At 45.0% G+C, this 20391-nt stretch overlaps 4 protein-coding genes across 4 annotated transcripts in view; 3 read left to right on the top strand and 1 right to left on the bottom strand.

Annotated features, from left to right (window-relative positions):
* Positions 1 to 1144: 1144 nt before the first annotated feature.
* Positions 1145 to 3313, top strand: LOC118507258. Its single transcript, XM_036045548.1, has 3 exons — positions 1145 to 1353; positions 1422 to 2402; positions 2466 to 3313. Exons 1-3 carry the CDS (start codon positions 1237 to 1239, stop codon positions 3177 to 3179), a joined length of 1812 nt encoding a protein of 603 aa, XP_035901441.1. The 5' UTR covers positions 1145 to 1236; the 3' UTR covers positions 3180 to 3313.
* LOC118507274 (nischarin) lies at positions 3295 to 5630 on the bottom strand. The gene is made up of 4 exons (XM_036045578.1): positions 4615 to 5630; positions 4384 to 4508; positions 3909 to 4311; positions 3295 to 3832 (listed from the first exon to the last, which is right to left on the bottom strand). The coding sequence occupies exons 1-4, from the start codon at positions 5363 to 5365 to the stop codon at positions 3594 to 3596; spliced, it is 1518 nt and encodes a 505-aa protein (XP_035901471.1). The 5' UTR covers positions 5366 to 5630; the 3' UTR covers positions 3295 to 3593.
* A 280-nt stretch (positions 5631 to 5910) lies between these two features.
* Positions 5911 to 9028, top strand: LOC118507241 (integrator complex subunit 7). The gene has a single exon (XM_036045493.1). The coding sequence runs from the start codon at positions 5988 to 5990 to the stop codon at positions 8943 to 8945; it is 2958 nt and encodes a 985-aa protein (XP_035901386.1). The 5' UTR covers positions 5911 to 5987; the 3' UTR covers positions 8946 to 9028.
* Positions 9029 to 9605: 577 nt separating this feature from the next.
* Positions 9606 to 20391, top strand: part of LOC118507248 (oxidative stress-induced growth inhibitor 2-like) — a 38913-nt gene continuing 28127 nt past the window's right edge. Inside the window, exon 1 of the mRNA XM_036045529.1 lies at positions 9606 to 10097. The gene's annotated coding sequence lies outside the window, so the exon portion shown is untranslated. The remainder of the gene's footprint in view (positions 10098 to 20391) is intronic.

Below are 20391 nucleotides of genomic sequence, written 5' to 3'. Positions count from 1 at the left end.
GGCCGGGTGAAGATTAATTGTTACCCTCCCGCTTCACTGATTTCCCGGTGCTTTACGCAAAACACTCCCTCCCCCGGCCCTAGGGAAGTGTCCAGATGCTTTCCAATGTCAATCATAAACTGTCAACGGTGAGCTAATGAAATCGTTTTCCATTTAGTTGCCGTGCGTTCTACACCGTCTCTGTGTGGGATAGACGTTTTAAGTGAGTGTAGAGTTGCAAACGATCTTCCTAGCTAGTATGCATTTTAAAATGACGCAACGATAAATATTATTACCAAGATCAGGTTTCCTTCAAATAATTTAAAATGTTTGACCAAGGATAATATTCTACTTTGGCTTAACGACCTTCTTGCTCATTCCAGCCATTTCTGGCTTACTACACTTATTGAAAACACGTAGATGGATGATCACTCCTCACCACGAGGGAACGGTCCGGATGGGATTCGAGCCCCGGTCTCGCCTTGTGAAGAACTGCACTGCTGTCACATCTTCCACCTATAAAAATGGATTTCCAATAGCTAATTGTATCGAAAAAAATCTGCGATTCCGATCCAAAAATCCGATTCCGATTCCGGAACCAATCCAGAATCGATTTCGATTCCGACTTCGACTACGGAACTAATGAAACGTAAAAAAAGCGTCATCGTTTTACGAGCAGTGATTGGCAGTGTTTTCGACGTTTTGAAAGAAGTTTCGTGCATTTCTCTATTTTTATTCATAATTGACCCGATTCCGATTCTGTAATCAATTCCGATCGTACTTTTCGGAATCGATTCCGACCACAACAACATTTTGCCCACCACCAGGCCAGACAGACCATTTGTCGGATAACATAACGCTTCGCAATGACAATACGGCTTCAAACCGTCATAATAAATATATAAATAAATAACGCTTCGTTACGCATGTAGCTGCTGCGCATTGGTTCACAGTGGAATTTCTGTGAATTTATAATTTAAATATTCACACAAGTAACCAAATTAGATTTCACCCTTGACCAATAAATAAGCCCATTTTTTGTGAGTATTTCAAGTCATAAATAATAGAACAGATTTTTTAATTTTTTATTAACACTGTATTCTAGTTGCGCAAATTGTCATCGCTATATTACCATGCGCCAGTCCCACTGTCCACCATTTGCGTTTTATTTTGGTTACTCACTTTTCCCGCTCCTCCGACTGCGGACATCATTTTGTGTGTGTGTGTTTTTCAGTAGCGTTAAAAACTGTTTGATAAATGGAAGAAAACGTTTCGAGTGTTGAAACATCAAGCAAAAGGCGTAGGGAGGAGGACGATGAAGCAATAACACCGGACCCACCGGGAATTGACCATATTAATCGACTTCCAACTGAGGTAACATACTCTACGCCACACGGCATCAACAACAGCACCAACCTTTCTGTTCTGGTGGTCCATTTTAGATTTTGTGTAATGTCTTCAAACGGCTATTCTTTGAAGAACAGTTAGAGTGCGGCCTTGTCTGTAAGCGATGGTATGCGATTTTACGAGCCGATCCATTCATAAACAGCATAAGCTACAACTTTAGCCATTGCTTCGGATTGTCGATGTCGATACAGCCCCAGCCGTACATGCAGGCGTGTGTGCACTGTGTGTTTCACGACTGCGGCTCGTACCCGGAGGAGAAATCCCAGCAAGAGATACTGAACATGTGCAAAGCACAGCGTTCCGCCGATGAGCCGGGACCCTCAACCCAAAAGCCGGGAGATATCACCCTGGAACAGTTTCTTTTCTCCGGCGAGCTACCGTTACGGACGTTGGAAATTAAGGCATCGTTCGATCGGATGCGTCGCTTTTTGGGCGATCGATTAACGGCATTGAAAACGCTGCAGGAACTAAAGCTGACCGTCCTGCCCGATTCGATCGAAGATTTGCCGGCAGAAATAGCACCCCACTGGATCATTTACCACGAGCACCTTCCGATGCTGATTTGGGAGCTGTACGCAAACACCAACGGGTACGAAGTGATACTACCCGCCGTGGAGCGCTATCACCTCGAAATAGCGAACGACTTCGATCTGGACGCAATGCTGGTGCTCAGCAGTCAGCTGGTCGAGCTGTCCGTCTGGTACTACTTTGACCGGGGAATGGAGCAAACTTTTGTCGTTACGTTTCCGAAGCTGAGGAAGCTGCTGATGAAGCGTTTTGGTGGCGACTGCCGGTCACCCGAACCCAACACGAGGGCGGACGAACTGTCCGCCGAACGGTTCATACAAAGCTCACCGCTGCTAGAGGACGTCTATTTCATTTCGAGCACGATCGCATTTCGACTGTTCCGTGCCCTCTGCCTGTACGGTGCCGAGCCACTGTGCCGGCTCACCCTGCGCGACGTTATCTTTCCTCGCGAACTGTTTCTACTCATTCGGAGGCTAAAGAACCTGCAGGTAAGTGCAAGGTGCACGAATTGAACCGACCACAGCACAGTCACCTGTTTGAAATGATTTCAGTTTCTAAGATTAAAAAACTGCATCCTCGAGGAAGGAAGCCGCCTGCGGGCGCTGGACTTTCCGCACCTTCGCCATCTGGAGATCATCAACAGTAGCACCTGTTTACGGCTCGACGCCAGCTTTGCGCACGTCCGGCGGCTTAAGTACAGCATGGATTCACAGCTTTCCCGGCTGTGTCGCCACATGATAATGCTGGAGGATTTGGAAGTGAAGCTAAACACGAAGGTCCCGGTTGCGGAAAACATTCGCGAACACTTCCATTCGCTGGCCAATCTGCAAAGCTTGCGCACGCTCCGACTCACTGGCATAAAAACGTTCACCCGCCCGTGGGACTTTTGTAAACCGATGCCACGGGTTGAGCGCTTAGTTTTGCGCTACTGCAATCTGCTGCGCTGTAATTTCAAACACTTGCGGCTCCTGTTTCCCCGGCTGCAAGCGCTGGAACTGGTACACTCGGTCATCGCGTACAAAAAGCTGCCGGACGGTGTGAAACCGACGGCGTTTATGGAAAAACGATTGAAACAATTTTTACCCAACTGTTGCGTGTTGGTGTACCCGTCGACCAGAGCCGAACCGCTCAGTAAGGTGCTGCGGATGGAGGATGGGTACCAGTGGAAGCTGGAGCTTATCCGAAGCCAAGATATACAAATGATTCCGCTAAGGAAAAAGAATCGCTGTCCGGAAAATCCAAAGGAAGTAAGTCAAAACAGTTAGAGCACCATTTTCATAAGCTTAACCGTTTCTGTTTTTTATTTCAAACATACCTCAACATAAAGCATAAATAACAAACTCGTGATATTCTATATAGTAGGACTAATAAAATCGCAAATAAGCTATGTAGCTACAGATTAGCAGTGTTTTATTGCATCAGACCCCTGTGCTTTACGCCGGTTAGCTTGTACAGTATTTGCCTTACAAAACAAAACAAAACAAATAGTCGTCCGAACAATTCATATTCTGGTCAACGGTTGGTAAAATATCTCTGGTTGCTAGATGCTTTAGCTTTAGTTGGAAACGGTCACACAACAAATCATATCGCGCACAATTCGCCATAAACTTTGCAACCAAATTTGAATCGAAATTCGGTATTGTGTCCTTCCGTAAAACTGTCTGGAATGTGACGTAGCTTCATCTGCTTTCTCCACCGCTCGTTCCCGCCCGCTCACCGTCGCACGCTTCTGGCTCACCGTCGTCCGTGCTACCCGGATCGAGTAGGCTGTGCAGCTTGCGGTGTGATTTCTGTGCCGAGATACGGAGCGCCGAGTGAACGAGTGCCATATCGTACTCGGTCTGATTGCCCTTCTCGTTATCGAGATAGATTTCCTGCAGCCGATCGCCGAAGCGTGAAAGCACACGGGCACGATAATCTGTGAGGCAAAAATCACGTGGATCAGCTTGCGAATAGGAACCCCCGCCCCCGCCTGGTGAGTTTCCACAACTTACCAACACCACCGGCAACAGGATTTCCCATCAGGCGTAAATTTTCCAGCAAAGGCAAATTACCGATGTAATCGATTTCATTGATGTCGTCAATTAGATTGCAGCTCAGGTCGAGATTGACGAGCGAGTACAGCTTCGCCAACCCTTCCAGCAACCGGATCCGGTTTTGGGACAGATTCAGCGTGACCAGATTGCCGAGCTGGACGTGCCAGTTGGCGCACTGGGCTATCCGGTTGCAGCGTAGGCTGAGTATCTGCAGGTTGTTCAGATGGCTAAGGTGGGCAATGCTTTCCAGCTTGTTCTTGTCCAGCACCAGGTCCTTGACGCTTGGGAACAGCCGTATCGTAGGATCGATTGCCGTCAGCTGGTTTTCCTTGAAGACTGCGTGCCGCAGATGTTTCCATTGCTGAAACGAGCACAATCGAGCACCGGGTGAGTTAGTTTGAAATAATTTTTCCAATCACGCGTGTCGTAGTACCTTCGACTTGTCCAGCTCGTCCTCCGCCGAGTCCTTATGGACATTATCACACAGCGCAATTTGGCAGATTTGTTTCGTTTCGCTTTTGTACACCTCTATCCTCGAGAGCGTTTCACGCAAGGCACCTGAAACGGATAGCGCAAGCCAGCGTTAGACATGCTTCCATCCTTGAACAACTTCCCCCCCCCCCCCATTGAGCACACTCCGCTCCACCATCGGCACCGTACTGACCTACATTTTGAATGTTTTCCGTCGGCACGCCGTAAATGATGAGATTACGCAACACCTTGAACACGCTCAGCTCGTACCGCAGCTGCACCGGGATGAGATTGCTGCTGCCGATCGGTTTGTGCAGCGCTTGCGGAATGTACTTGTCCGTATCGTCGTCGTACAGTATCGTCGGCAGACTGTTCTTCGTCGGTAGCACAATGATCGTTTCCAGCTGGGCACAAAAGTCCAGTATGTGGGAGAAGTTGTAGTTGCTGCAGGCCGCCTCGGTCGGCGGGCACGGTATCTTCATTCGCTCGCTAATGGCGTGCAGCTCCAGCACCGAGAAGCCGTACTTTTTCGACTTTGCCAGGAATGCGTCACCGCGCAGAAACAGTGAGCTGGCGAGATGCTGCACCAGAAAGATGATGTCGTACCGGTGGAAGTCGAGAAACTCGACAAACTCCCGGGGCATCGTCACTTTCAGGAAGATGAGCATCTCCTTCAGGTACTGCTCGAGCGCTTCCTGGCGCTTCTTCAGAAAGGTGGGACTCTTGTTACCGAGCACCTTCTTCGGCGGCAGCTTGTCCTTTGAGACGCCCCGTTCCGATACGAGCCGTTCGTGCAGCTCGGCAAAGTCGCGATACCGATGGTTTACCGTCCACATTACCTGACCACATTTTACCAGTATTTCGTAGTAGTTCACACTGTCGACCGTGATTATTCGCGGGATCGAGATGGTAGTTTCGTTCGCGTGCAGCTGATAGTTGGACATCTTGGTCTAGCTGATTGAAAGCGGCAGAAATTTGCTCACCATCTGCACCGTACACTTTCGTCGCGTTATCTTCTCCAACACACGTGTCGTAGCGATCCGGTCGACAGGCGGATGGGGCGTGATCACGTTTTCATCCCTCGGCAAAGCAATGTATTTACCAATTTAAGCGAATAAAGCCAGCAATCATAGAGCAAACAGGGAACGCAGAACAATTCACAAACAAAATAAAAACATTTATTAATCATTCGGGGTGGATTTTTTGTCCCAACTGACAACTTGTCGTCTGTCCCAAATAGCAAACGCAAAAGGCCTTTTTTGGGAAGGGCTGTCAGGATGGGTGCAGCATTTGAAATTGTAGATTTCGAAATTCAAACTTTTTACTTGGTTTCGAAGCTAAAAAACTACATTTTATTAAACAAGAATAATTCAATCAACATGTTTCTGTCCTAAATTTATCCAGAATTGCAATTTCTATTTTACCGATAAGGATATTCTTTTCTGCTATCAAACAGTCACTTCGAATTTGTTAGCTGGGAACGCGTACTGACGTTTGGCCATCAGTTTACAAAACACCAAAACATTTTAGCATCGCCGGAGTAGTTCTACCCAGAAAAACCTCACGATGATCAGCGTACGCGTAAATAATTTTAATGAAAACTTTCTCAACGAAACCGAGGGCGATTCGAACTCGGTGTTGATGGATCTGGACAAGGGTCTGCGGTCGAATAAAATCGGTGATCAGTGTGAAGCAATCATCCGGTTTCCGAAGCTGTTCGAGCGGTACCCCTTTCCCATCCTGATCAACTCATCCTTCCTGAAGCTGGCCGAATTCTTTCGCATCGGATCGAACCTGTCCCGGCTGTGGATTCTGCGTGTTTGTCAGCAGAGCGAAAAACATCTGGAAAAGATCATCAACATCGACGAGTTCCTAAAGCGCATCTTTATGGTGATCCATTCGAACGATCCGGTCGCACGGGCCCTAACGCTCCGTACACTCGGAGCGGTAGCGTTCGTAATATCGGAAAAGCAACACGTTCATCATGCGATTCGAATGGCACTGGACAGTCACGATACGGTCGAGGTGGAAGCGGCCATCTTCGCCAGTGTCCAGTTTGCCGCACAGTCGAAAACATTCGCCGTTGGCATGTGCTCCAAGGTGGCATCGATGATCGAGAGCTTGCAGACACCGGTCAACATGAAGCTGCACCTGATTCCGGTGTTGAGACACATGCATCATGATGCGAGTACGGCTGCACTGGTACGAGCCCTTTGCCGAGATTTGTTGCCCAAGTATCCGTCCGAACAGTTTGTGGTGGAAATTATACGCTCGCTGTCGCAGCTGTCTTGTGCCACACTGGTGGACATACCGGATCAAGTAGATTTGTTGCTGGTCTATCTGCAGGACCCACGAAAGCGGGTGCAATCGACGGTTTTACTATCGCTGCAGAAACTCGCCGAAAAAGGAGCTTACTTGTGGCCGAAAACGGCCATCAGTCGTCTGCTGCAGCTTACCGCCCAGTGCAGCAACCAGAACATGGCACTGGATGTTATACTGACGCTCACCAAATGTCCCCACACGTGCCACACGATGCTGAACGAAGAACAGCAGCAGATACTGGATGTGTGCAAAAACTGTCTGCTGCTGGAGAACGAAAGTGGTGGCCGTGCAATGACGATCCTGACCAGTCTCATCACGTACTGTCACACGGAAAACATCCCACCGCCGGTGCACTTGCTGGAGTACCTCGATATGCATCTGGAGTTTCTCATTCAAGCTTCGTTGCAGAACAAATCGTCACTGAAAGATTTTCGGCTCTATCTAAAGTGTGGCGTGCAGCTGTCCAAGACGAGCCGTGAGTTGGGTGAAAGCTTCGCCGAAATGATAGCAGAAATGCTAAGCGAGGAGCATTCCACATCGACCGCGAGCCACTCGAAGCTGATCTGTGAAGCGCTCGGAGCGATCTGTTCGAATGTGATCGTTTCGTGCGATTTTTACGAAAATCAAACACCCGGCACGAGTCCTTTCAGTGCCGTGATGCAGCACTTGCTGCGGAAGCTGGAAACGCTCGCCAAGAGTGGCGTAGAGCTGGACAAGGAGAAGACGAATATCGTGGAACTGTTGGCAGCTATATGTATGCAGGCAATGCTTGGATCGTTCATGCCGGACAATGTGATTGCCATCTTCTTGCAGCTGCTCCATACGACGAACCCGTGGACGCAGTACCGCATCGCTCGTTCGGCTTCCCGGTACGGACAGCATTTTCTTGCCGCGATGATCTACGAGAAGCTGTCGAAGAACATTTCGCTGGAGAATTTACACTTCTATCTGGTAGCACTGAGTCAAATCTCGAAAGCCGAGTGTATTCTTAACCACGGCCAGGAGTATGAAACGCTCGCCCAGAAGCACATTCAGCGGGAACCGGGTGTCCAGCTACCGGCAGCTGCCGGGTCTCTTTCCCTGATCGATAGACTCGAGAAAGCGATCAACCTCTACTGCATAGCACTGTCCACGCTGAGAGCAAGCTCATCGCCACAGCACCCGTTAGCGTTCCAGTCGGAATTGATCCGATTGCGTTGCATGTTTCTAGAGGTGCTGCACAGCGTCGTAATCACCCGTAACACCCTGTGCATCACTCCTCCGTCGGAAATATCGCAAACTCTCGCCCAAAACTGTCGTGATCCGCTGCAAAAGTATGGCCACATCACAAACCAGCTGCGAAAGCACGTGAAGCTGCTGAAAAACTGCGAGGACGCCTACAGCCGCCTGTACAAGAGCTCGTTCGATGCGGATCCCGGAACGCTGGAGCATCTGGAAGCGGTACAGCACCTGTGCGCCACACTGCAGCTTTCAATCGAGACGATTTCCTTCATCAACCCCTCAGAAACACCTAAAATAGCGCCCCAATCGAGTCATCCAGAGACGCGCTACTTGCTGTCCGTTTGCCGGACCGTTCTTAAGCATCTTCAACTTATTCCGGCCGAAGTTCCCGGTGGCACAAAGACGCTCACCCACGAACACACGGACATGATGATGAAGCAGATCGAAACCGTTGTCCGCTCATCCCACTGCACTCCGCGATTCTTCTTTCAGGTGCTGCAAAACACGTCCGTCAAGCTGGCACTCACACCGCAATCGCGTGCACCCGGCGAACCGGTGTTCGTTCAACCGAACAGTCATCTGGTGGTGAAGGTGGAAGGTGTCATCCAGCATTACGGCCGAACGCCATCCCTTTTCCGAGCGATCAACAGCGTTCAGCTGACGCTGAATTCCACCCTCATGACATCGCGCCCGAACGATGTGAAACTACTGTCGGACAGTGTGACGCTGACGCAAATCGTAAAGCCGCACAGAGACTTTTTGAGCGGTAGCTTCCTGATTGCGCTCAACAATACGGCCCACACTTTCAACGGGGGTTCGGTTAGCTTGGGCGGACAGTGGCAACTGAACCTGGAGACGTGCATCATCGACGATAACGGGGTAATGTGGCAGACCGGGCCGAAAAGTACGCTGCTCATTCGCATCCCGGAGGACAGCCACAAACAGGTGCTGGGAATGCAATCCACAGTGAGAAGATTTTAAAGGGGTGACGTTTTATATTTGTATGATTGTAATTTTGTAATAAACACAGAATTATTTTATAATGTATTGCGAGGAGATATTAAATAGAATGGAGTAAATTTTATTCTACATGTAAGCAATATCGTAATGCATAAACAAAATGCAACACGCGCGACTAGCCTCATCGCGACACGCAACACGCGCGACTAGCCTCAGAGCTATGAACAATCCGAACATTCAGGTGATGTATCGCAATTTACTGGTCTAAATTCTTTTATCTTAGATATTAAAGAACAACGCTATTTGCAATTCACTAATTTATCGTTCGACTGAAATGATTTTTTTTGCACAGCATAATCCTGCAGTTGTTTACAAACAAACATCGTTTGACAGCTGATCGATTCATCACCGCGCAACGAAAATGAGTTTGCGTACAATTTTTAATCGCTTGGATGACACATTTGTGGTTTGTTTTCTATTGTTTTAGAGGATTCATTTGATATGAACCCAGCATGTGAGAGCTTATAAAATTATACTTCTCACTCCATCGGCCTTCCCAAACTCATTTAAGCAAAAACAATAAATAGTTAAATTTTTAAATTCCAGCACCCTCCAATTGTCATTCGAACTTTGACATTGAATTGTTGTGGTTGATTTTTGATGTGTGTGTGTGTTGGTACGCCGTGTGATGCTATTGTTTTCTCGTGCCATGCGTCCTACTCAAAGCTAGTGTTGTGAATTATGTTTTCTGGTAAATGTTTCACTGTACTGAACGTATGGTTGTCTATCAGACTGAGTGTATTTAGTGGGTAGTGGGAGTGTATACTGAGTGGTGTGTGGCAAGGAGGATAAAGCGATGCAGTTCGTTCATCGGTAGTGCATATATGTGATGCAATCGCAACGCGTTGGTAGCGGTCCTATCGACAGGATACACGCTGCACTTTGTTGTCTCATGTTTCGGACAAAAGGTGCGCAAAACATGTTCTGGTTAGTGCATTTTGTGTATCTATCACGTGTGAATTAATACCTCAAGAATCCGGTACTGCATTCAGTTGCAAAAGTCAGCGTCGAACGAGGCTGTGCCGGATGTAGATAAAATTCGGCACACATCAGCAAATGATGATCGAGTTGGAAGACATTCGAGATATTTACATTGACAACAGGCGCTTCAAGGTAAGAATTTAAAGACAACAATCCCTCTCGGTGTATCAGTCTTCCACCGACATATGCTTGTTTACTATTGTTCCAGTTTAAACTCATATTCACTGCATTTAATAGTTTGATGTTGTAACTCATGTTACTCTATATACGGAAGCGCTATTTTTATGCACATTTTTCTCAACAAAAACGGCCCAAAAGCTTAGCCAGCTACTATTACCATACCCTCCCTGGTAACGGTTACCTTGGCCGGGCGGAAATAATAATCTCATTAGTCGCTGCATTCATGCGGTGAAAGTATGTAACAGAACCAGGCGGCAAATTACACAATCAGTCTACCAGGCCGCGACCTTTCTAGATTTGGAAAATGAGCTCCAACCCCATCCCACAGCAGACCTTTACCATTAGAAAGCAGAGTAAAACAACTCGAAACTCGCACCGAAAGTATGGCCCAATGGTTACAAACATACACAGCCGAAACCATGCCACCGGTCGTCCATGCGCAGTTCTGTCCGGTTGTACGTTTCGGTGAAATTCAGCAGAACCCGGCCTTCCCACGAGCCCCAGGGCGCCCCTGATAAGCAAAGAACCTTTTCGGCAAGTGGCACGCGTAATCCCACACGGACTCCGGGAGCTTGCTTCCGAGGAAGAAGTAGATGTCCTTGTGATATTTGCGCTGAACTGTGCCCACCCACCAAGAACGGAGCGTTACGGTATCGTCAACTTTTGCTCCACGCCAGAATTCACGTGCTTGGTCCGGGCCAAGAGGGCCCGAGAATGTTGCGCAAATGGTGAAATTACTCGCACACGCACCCAATCCTCTGGTGGGTTTCGGGCTATTTGTGTGTGCGAGTGTTTACACCGTGGTAGTATGCCTTGGGTTTCTGTATTTGTCCTTGTGGCCGTGGCCGAACGGGTTGATGTTTACATTGGTATTGCAAACCTGAAGCTCTCTCCCGGGGGAACAGGTTTACAGTCGTCTGAGGTTGTCAGCAAAAAAAGGAGTTCTAGATTCGTAGATTGTAGAGCAAAGGTTTGGGTGAGCGTAAGGTGTTGTTTTAATTTAGCGCCTGAATATTAAGCACACATTACAAGGCTCGTTAGTGTATTGTCCTTTTATCCTGGTAATTTTGTCGTTAGAAAAGAAACAACGCACACAAAGAATTTTTTTGTTTTTTTGCGCTTTATGTTCCATGCAACCTGTTGCTTTTGATCGGAAGAGGATGAAAAATACGTCCCTGATTAAAATGTCCTTCACAGAAAGAGAGGTACAAACCTTATTAATACGTAACAGAAAGCAGCGGTTGATAAACACCACCAGGACGACAAACACCGCTTTACATCGATTATTTAAATGGAAGGCAAAACTAGAATGAAAGAGAAAGAGCGAGTTATAAGGTTGTAAGCGTCCTTTCTATTTCCCAGGCATTTCTATATGCATTGTTTCCTGCTTCAGTAGCTGCTCCACCCGATCCGTTGGCCAGCTTAGCCATTTAAATCAATGACCAACCCTAAAGGACCATACGCGTCCCTGTACGCTCCCACTAGCGCCATCCTACCCAATGTATCCTTGCTCACCCGAAGGATCAACCGGACAAAACCGGAGCCTCACCCATGAGACCCATTCTACGTATGAAAATCAATAAAACTCGTTGCAATTGAAACGAAACCAGGTAGACAAAGCCGTCGGCAGCCCTGGCAGGTTCGGGCTTGGCGCAATGGGTGGGTGGTCTGCAAGCAGAAAAAAGCAACAACAACAAAACGCTCAGCAACTTTTCCCAGCTCGGACAGGGGTTGACATTTGCGATTTTCCCGCTGCTGGGATCAGTGGAGGGATTTTTACTTCTAGTTTTGTTTCGCTTTTGAAAAGGAGACCGTCGATCCTTTTCTTTGCTGCTGCTCAGGTTCTGCTTTCTTTTTGCGAGAATGAATAATGCATTGATAGTATGCGGGTGGAAGGACAATGTTCCGACGACGTGTGGGAGGGAATGTTTTCTATCCTTCCCTGCCTCCCTCATACACACAGGAACGTTGGTTGTTGAGGTGATCTTCATGAATGGTTTGTGCCATTTCCCATCATCCTTTGACCTACTCTCCCTGAAGGGAGGGGGGCCCGATGGGCGTTTTTGGGAGATTGGTGAGAATTTTGTGCAGATTCCTAGTGATGAATATTAAACGCCGGCCCGAGTAGAAATGACATCTTGTCTCTACAGACACTAGGTTAGCAGACGCAGAACCAGCATCGAATTATCGATCAAATGTTTGTCAATCGGATAAACTACAACTGTGTCACACATACTGCATACTTTTAGGCGCCACACGAACGATGGCTGCATTTAATCAAAATCAGCTTAAGCTGCGGACAGCAATAAAGAAAAGCGTTCGGTGCATCTGGCAGCCAATAAATTACGCTACCGAGTGCCACGATATACAACACACGTATTGCACAATCGGCGACAATCAACGCACGCAGCGCCACAGATTGAAGAGGCTCGTCACGGATTTATCTGTTTTCCTTCTTTTTTTCCCCCGACCAGCGCTACTGTATATAAACGCTCTTTTGCGGCGCGTCCATTGAGAGACGGTGATAATAATACTTGTCTCGTGTGATACACTTTATTACGGTCATCACCAGAACACCGGGAAGCGAGTGCTATAGCGAGATGAATATGTATGCGTAGCGGTATTAGGGTCTTGTAGCAACCGAGGGCATCTTTTTCTCAACTCACACGTCCGGGTAGTGGTCCGATCCTAAAAACACGCAGCACGAGACATTCTACACGCGCCACCATCTCGTCTTGGCGCGAATATTCAATTTAATTCTTCCTTTTTCCCTGATGAGCTTGGGATTGCAAAGATATCACTCCCACCAGTTCGAAATTATGGTGTAAAGAAAAAAAGGATTATAAAAGCCAATAGCTTTTCACATACGCCTTTGCGAGGCTTGTTGATAGCAACGTACAGCGGGAAAAAGAGGGCAATTAATTTCAATCACATTTTACCAGAAATGATATGCACGTGATAGTGGGTTTTACTGCTGCTGCGTTTACACCGCGATAAGACAAGCTTATCTATTCCGTGTATGTGTGTGTGTGTGTATTTTTCTTTCCTGCCCAAGTTTTAGTAAACAACTCGTACTAACAATTTGAAAAGGGCATGTACAAAACCAAAAACTTGGAAAGCTTAACCATCAGCGACGTGCGCTCGTCGTTCGTTTTCCCCCCTTGCCCGAACGCCGTAAAGAGCAAACGAGGAAAAAGGATCGCTTTTGCAGCGCATGATGAACAATATTTTCATCGTTGTTGCGGGGTGTGCACCCTTTTCCTTCACCGTACCTTCAAGCGTGTTCCCAACCGCCAGCGTGAAGCATTTGCTAAATGTGAAGGTTTTTTCGTTTCCCTTTTTTTTTCTTTTGCTAAAAATACTTTCACCCGTTTTGCCATCGTCGCCGGTGCCTTCTTTTTTTTCATTGTTTTGTTTAACATTTTTATCACTGTTTGTAAATTATGTATCTTCTAGATGATAGACCGGGTGGCGTTTGGAGGATGCTAAAATGCAAGAACAAGGCGTGTGACACACACACACACACACTCGCTCTCGGGCAGAGGTTTATGGATGGGGTCGTGGCCCATGCTCGGATGATAAACGTCCGCTGTCTCGAGATCTTTCCGTGATCGTTCTTTCCGTCGGCCGGCGAGAGTGACAACCGTGACGGTGGATCGTGACGCTTATCAGCTTATCAGCGACGGATGGTGCGCTACCTACCGTCCCTTATTATTCGGTTAAAACTTTTAAAACATCCGGCGTAACGAGGAGTTTACTTTGTTGTGTGGATGGAAAAATACTACAAAAATGTAATAACGTTACGTTTTGTTTCCCTGCTCAAGGTCGGTTGATAACGCCAAAAACTGCCTGCTCATCGTGAAATATGAATCAGCCAGCTTCTCGAGAAAATTTGATCGTTATCTAGAATGGTATGAGCTTGCTTGTTTTAGGCGGAAATTGTTTTATCAATTATGTTGGAAAATGTTACTCAGCTTTGGGTATCGATTTCAACGCGGGGAAAAAGCGATGCACAGAAAGTATAATTGTATTCCACATGATCAGATTGTGGTCTATGATTGAAATTGGGTCCAGCGTTGATGCACATCGCACGTGCAATTCAATTAAACCCAACTACCACTAGCTGCAACATTCACTTACACGTGTTCGTTACATCCATCCGTAGCAAGTGCCTTTCGGAAGAGGATTAAACTATTTTGCATGTAGTTAAAGTACTCGCAAGAGATGCGGTACGACTCACAACAGCATGTGTGTGACACTGTGTGATTACAGGAACGAGTGGCGATTATTTGAACTTGAATCCCAACCGCTCGCCTGCCTAACCACGCACATCTCATTTACCACTCTCGGTTGGGAGAAAGTAGCGGGTACGATGGAGGTTAGAAAAACATTAAATGTAATAATTCTGCCCCACGACCGTGTGCTTCAACCTTCCTGTCGGTTGCCAAACACCCGTTCGCATCCTTTGCGCACCGCCACTGCTGGTATGTCTTGAAGGAAAATAGACAAAATCATCGTCTGACTCTGGCTGCCGCGGCGTTACAATATTTCACTCGGCGTGCTCGAGCTCAAACCGTTGGTCATTGCGCACTGTGCACACGCTGTACGGTGGGTCGGTTAGGTAGCTCTATGTTAGAATCATTACACTAAATAGGACTACCCGACATTGTCTGTGTGTTTGTCGGGAGGAATTGTTTTTCCGACCCTCACTTTCCTAAGTGCACCCGCGCATTCGAAGGGTAATTTGCATAATGCAGTGTAAATCATGTTTTCCCCGCGGGTGCCAAATGAGGGAGATTAAATACCCGAATGAGGGTACCGAGAGCCGTTTGCCGTGAACAAATAGGGAGGGGGAGCGGGTTCAAACGCGATTTTGCCCGAGGAGAAGGTGTTAGCATTGTTTTTGAATAATTTATCATGGCCGTACAGTTTATTTAAATGAAATCATTTGTTACAAACGGTGCGCCTGGTTTGGTTGGGGAGATTAAATGAAATTGCACCATTTGTATAAACTACAGGAGTTACTCATCACACGAACTCATGGAGTAGAGCTGTGTCTTAAAATGATACAAATCTTGCTTAGATAAGTATGTTAGAGAAGTTTCCTACTTATTTATTTTTTAGTTTAATAGAATGAGAAGCTTAGCAATACGGCCAGGCCGTTCTTTATGAATAAAAAAAATTATAAACTTATCAATAATTATGTTTGTTGACGAAATTTAAGACAAAATTGCTTTAATGTCCTTTCATATAAAATAATAAAAATGTAAATATTTTAAAAATTTCAAAAATATTAAACTTCTAAAAAAAATTATTCAATTTAAATGAAATTGTATTTATTTTATCCAAAAATTAACTCAAAAAATTATAATCTTGATTTTTATAGAAAAATTAAATATATTAACCTAATTCATATTAGTATTAAATAATCAACATTGGTAATTAACTAAACAAAATAATTTAACTCAGACTGACAAATATAAAAGTTTGCACTGAAACACAGAAGCAAGTTTAACTACTATCATCTAACTCTAATCAAATAATGTGATGAAAAAGATCATTTAATTACAAATTAATGATTAAAAAAACAATTTAATGCAGAATTTCTTCTTCTTCTTCCTTGGCACTACAACCTCGCGAGGTCTGGGCCTGCCATTTCTGGCTTTCTGTAACTTGATTTTACCCATAGCTGTATAGGGGGAGGCAGTCTGCATGGGATTTGAACCCCGATCTTGCCGTGTGAAGACTAGCGCCGCTGGCACCTCGGCCACTGGACCTCCCCAGAATGCAAAATTTACAATTTTATACTATGATTTAGCTATGTTCAATTATCTACAAAATTCAAGCATAAAATAAAACATGGAAAAATTATCATTTAAAATGAAAAAAATCGATCAAATCAACAAACTGGAATTTTTTTATTAAAATCATATTTATTTAAATTATTATTTTTTAAATTTTATTATTAAACATAATACTAAGAAGACAAGCAAAAGTAAATAAAAAAAAAACTACTGTAGCTTAAAAATAGTAATAAAATACCCAAATAAATAAAAACCAAGTTATTGAAAAGAAAACACGGAGACTAGAGAAAATAATTTGAATGAATAAAATGTTTCATATTTTTTGCGCTAATTAAAGATTTAAAATAAAAACTAAAACCAATACTAAAACAAATACAAAATGAAAACATCTGAAAAATAAATAAATCAAATACAACCGGTATAAATCAAAGAATGGGCAATGATTCGCTTTCGTCTGCCATACAGCTGAACATCCTGAAAATTACCATTCATATTTTAGAAATGATTCAAATATCTCCCATAATTACACAGACCGCAAAACTACAAAGTTGATAGGTTGATTTACACTCGAAGGCAATAATAAAAATATTAGATCAACCACAAGCCGTGAACTTACTCACTTAGCAGCTCTTCATCTACTCTTCTCGCGCGCGTACGGTGTGCTGTCAATGTAAACTTGCCGTGCACGTGCATGTGCGAAAAGAGTGCGGTATTTGTTTAATTAATCTCTGCAACTCTGCGTCAGCTGTTTTGCCGAAGATTTCGCATATTCATTTTCACACCGTGCCCCCAGGCGGCAGAGGGAGGGTGCAAAAGTATATAAAATTTATATTGGAATGTTCCATGTGTGGTCTTTTTACACCGCTCGTTTATTGCGAACGCCGAGAAGGTGGCAACGAACGATGACACATGATGGCGGTACCCCATGTGAATCGTCCCGCTGACTATCGTTCCGTCTGTCTGTCTGGAAGAGTGGACCGAAGATGTGTCTTCCCACACTGACTGACCATCCAACCCCCTAGATTCTTCAGTAGAAGCAGTTGGTTTAGGCGAACCGCGGGTCCAGGCGAAAAATGATTAATTTGTAGCTCGTCGATCAGCTCGGTTCGGTTGTAAATTTGAGGCAAGGGTGCGGTTTTCATTTTATTACCGAAAACCTCGCGCTAGTGTTAGTCGGGAGTGAAATAGCGCCTTAGGACCTGTGAAGTGCGCTGATTTCTTTGAGTAAGTCCTCCACTTCTTCCTCTTACTGACGCTATAAACGGGTTGATTTATTTGCCCACAAAACCCGAAGTAGTTTGCTGCTTACGATTGTGGAGAATAAAGGGAGAAACACAAAAACGCACACATTTTCCACGCGAACGAAAGTCGATGGAGGCGCAAGGTACTTTTCAACTTGGACCGCCGACCAAGGTGATGCTAAAAACGGCTCGTAAAACGGTTGGATTGGCATTTTTGAAATCGTTTGTTTTAGTTGTGTTCACAATGCAAATGGGTAATGTGGATTTGGAAATGGGTGCAATAAAATCCTCCCTGTCCATCATTTTCTTTATTGTTTCCCGTTTTGATGTTACGATTGAGAGTGCTTTCAGCACTTTAACGATGGGTTGTAAAATGGTTTTTGAATATGAATTTATTTGCGCTGGACATTGGACGACCAAGCCAGTTTGCTATTTCGCAAATGCATCTCTTTAGTGGCATTCACAAATTTTAATAATAAATTTCAACACCAGCAGCAGCGCCGAAGGTCAGAATTAGCACCTGTTAATATTTCATCAAGGGCGTATCTTGCGCAATGGCATGCGCCTCAGGGGAATGTGTCGCCGGTCTCAATAATAGAGTCAGCAGAATGATTGTTCTTGATGCCGAGACACGTCGCCAAACCCGTCCATTATGCATTCAATGGTGCAGTTTGCATCACATCGTTTCGTTGCAGGATGAACCGGTTCTGTAGCCGACCAGCATCAGGAGTCTCAGGAACAATGGGTTCTCAGGGAGTGGCATTTTCATTAGAATATTGACAATGATATCAAGGATTAAAAGAAAAATTGCTGTCAAATCCTTTAATTTGACAATTTTTTTTAAACCCTGCTATTTCCTACTTCAAATTTTTTCAACTTCTTTTTTCTCATTTATGTTCTTCTAAGATTTGTATTGTTATCATTTTTACAATATTTTTTTTGTTTTCCTTTAGTTCATTTCTTCTTCTTTGTTTTAGATAATTGCATGTTTTTCTTCTACTTAGATTCATTTTTTTTATTTTACATCACTTTTTACCTTTTTTCCTCATTATTTTAATTAGTTTTCTATTTCTTAATTTTATCTTTATAATTTCATTAACCAGTTAATATGTTTTTCCTACACTTTTATATCATTTTCGAATATTTAGTAACCTTTTTTATTTTTTTCTCCAATTGTTTCAAACAACTTTCGTATATACCCACTGTTCAGAAAAGACAATCTCAAAAAAAAAAAGCGTTGACCAACAACTGCACGTCATCGACAAGGCCCCCCGAGGGGATTGAGAAGGTTTGAACCATTGCCAAAAACGCTGATCAGCAAGAACGGCTACTCCTGGCTATGTCTCATCTGCACTATACAGCCTACGTTAGCGAGAATCCCTTCGGTTGGCTTTTTACCCTCGCTCAATCGTTCGCCGACTGCAGTTGCATCAATCGCATCGGGGGCAGCAAGCATCATGCAAGCAACCTAATTTCGTTTCGTGAGTTTTGGTATTTTTCCTCAGTTTTGCTCGCCTTTCTAAACATTCTACTTACACGATATCATTGTCTTTCCCCATCACATCTGTTTGCAGTATTGTGAAGGTTTGATCTATGAAAAATTCGAAAAAAGGCACGACGGTAACATTTAAAATTCAGCAAGATGTATCTGAGCATCATTCTACAAAAAAAATGAATCCCGTTGACATTGGCCATGCACAGTGGGTCGTACGCTTTAGATTTTAGTTGTGCAAATGTGCAGCAGAAAAAAAAAACAAGTTCATTGTTTATTCAAATCACGGTCAAGTGGCTAGTGCAGCGAGACTATAAATCAACACATCGTGCGTAGTTGGCTCTCCATGCATCTGCCGCCTGTCAACCGTCAGCCGGAAGCGTGTTTGCTGCACATTTTCGGCTCGTGAGAAATGAATGGTGGCGGTTCTTGGGAAACGTTGGCACTGGTTCCTAGAAATTGCAGCCCCCTGCTACATTCACGGTTTCGTAAATGCATTGTCGTTGTGTTCTTTTGGTTTGGCCGCAACGATATGCATCCATCGTGCAGTTCAGCGCAGTGTTTGACGCAATTCGTTGACGAGCGTTTCGCAAATCGGATGATGATAGAGAGGATGCAGTTTTTGAATGGGAAGACAAATTTTAGCTTTGATCAAAAAGAGATGGTATATGGGGAGCAGGCAAGGTAGGTAGATTATTTATGTCCCAGGACACTAACTGTGTGTTTTTGCTCTGTCTTCATTAGAACTAGTTGTTGGCATTTTTAAGTAGAATTTTTCAGAGAATTGGTAGGGATTTGAGATTTCATCACACACGGGGAATATTTTGCATAATTTTGCACAGTACAATATGCCGGGATGTCTTGGAGATGCATTAACGCCCTTACTTCATCCGGACATAGGCCTGTCACGCCTCCTATTTCCATATGGACGGCCTAAAAGGACTTTACGGGCTGGGTCGTCCGGTGTCATTCTCATGACGTGACCAGCCCACCGGAGCCTGGCGAGTCTAATTCGCTACGCGATGGTGAGATCATCGTACAGCTCGTAGAGCTCGTTATTGTAGCGGCTCCTCCATTGTCCTTCCCCACATACGGGGCCAAACATCCTTCTGAGCATCTTCCTCTCGAACGCGACTAAGAGGGCTTCGTCAGTTTTGGACAGAGTCCATGTCTCAGAGGTGTATGTGAGTACTGTGACTATAAATGTTCTGTACAGTCCCAGCTTCGTCCGTCGCGGTAGGTATTTTGAGTGGAGAAGTTTCGTCAGGCTGTAGTATGACCGGTTGGCAGCCAGCCCCCTTGCGCGTAACTCAACATCAATGTTGGGGCTGAATTTTCACCTGAGATGGGCCAATTTATGGACCATTTCAATGGTGCGGTCATCTATCTGTAGATCAGTGTTTGTTGGGAGGGCCACTGTTCACTCAATTTCTGTTAGGATGATTTGAAATTCTCCTTAATTAATTCTAAAATGCATGATTCACCCTACTAAGATGAATAGCCAAACCACTTAGCAGTTTGTCGTTGGCTTTAGAACTCCGCAGACAAAAACACCTGCTACGGTGTGATAATTTATATGCCATCCTTTTACTCGAACGTTAAGATAAATATTAGATAACCTTGACAATCACCACAACACACAACCTCACGAGGGTACGGTAAAGGTTGATACGGGGAGTTTTGGAAAATTGTTTTGATTTTGACCAAAC

This window comes from Anopheles stephensi, chromosome 2 (assembly GCF_013141755.1).
Source record: "Anopheles stephensi strain Indian chromosome 2, UCI_ANSTEP_V1.0, whole genome shotgun sequence".
NCBI classification, from domain to species: domain Eukaryota; kingdom Metazoa; phylum Arthropoda; class Insecta; order Diptera; family Culicidae; genus Anopheles; species Anopheles stephensi.
The sequence above is the reverse complement of the archived record's forward strand: the minus strand, read 5'-3'. Positions and strand labels throughout refer to the sequence as shown.

Excerpts from the sequence above, each read along its gene's own strand:
- LOC118507258 (XM_036045548.1), top strand. The coding sequence starts at position 1,237 with ATGGAAGAAAACGTTTCGAGTGTTGAAACATCAAGCAAAAGGCGTAGG. Across the intron at positions 1,354-1,421 it reads TTAATCGACTTCCAACTGAG|ATTTTGTGTAATGTCTTCAA; the intron begins GTAACATACTCT and ends GGTCCATTTTAG. Across the intron at positions 2,403-2,465 it reads GGAGGCTAAAGAACCTGCAG|TTTCTAAGATTAAAAAACTG; the intron begins GTAAGTGCAAGG and ends AAATGATTTCAG.
- LOC118507274 (XM_036045578.1), bottom strand. The coding sequence starts at position 5,365 with ATGTCCAACTATCAGCTGCACGCGAACGAAACTACCATCTCGATCCCG. Across the intron at positions 4,509-4,614 it reads GGAAAACATTCAAAATGTAG|GTGCCTTGCGTGAAACGCTC; the intron begins GTCAGTACGGTG and ends TATCCGTTTCAG. Across the intron at positions 3,833-3,908 it reads TCCTGTTGCCGGTGGTGTTG|ATTATCGTGCCCGTGTGCTT; the intron begins GTAAGTTGTGGA and ends TTTGCCTCACAG.
- LOC118507241 (XM_036045493.1), top strand. The coding sequence starts at position 5,988 with ATGATCAGCGTACGCGTAAATAATTTTAATGAAAACTTTCTCAACGAA.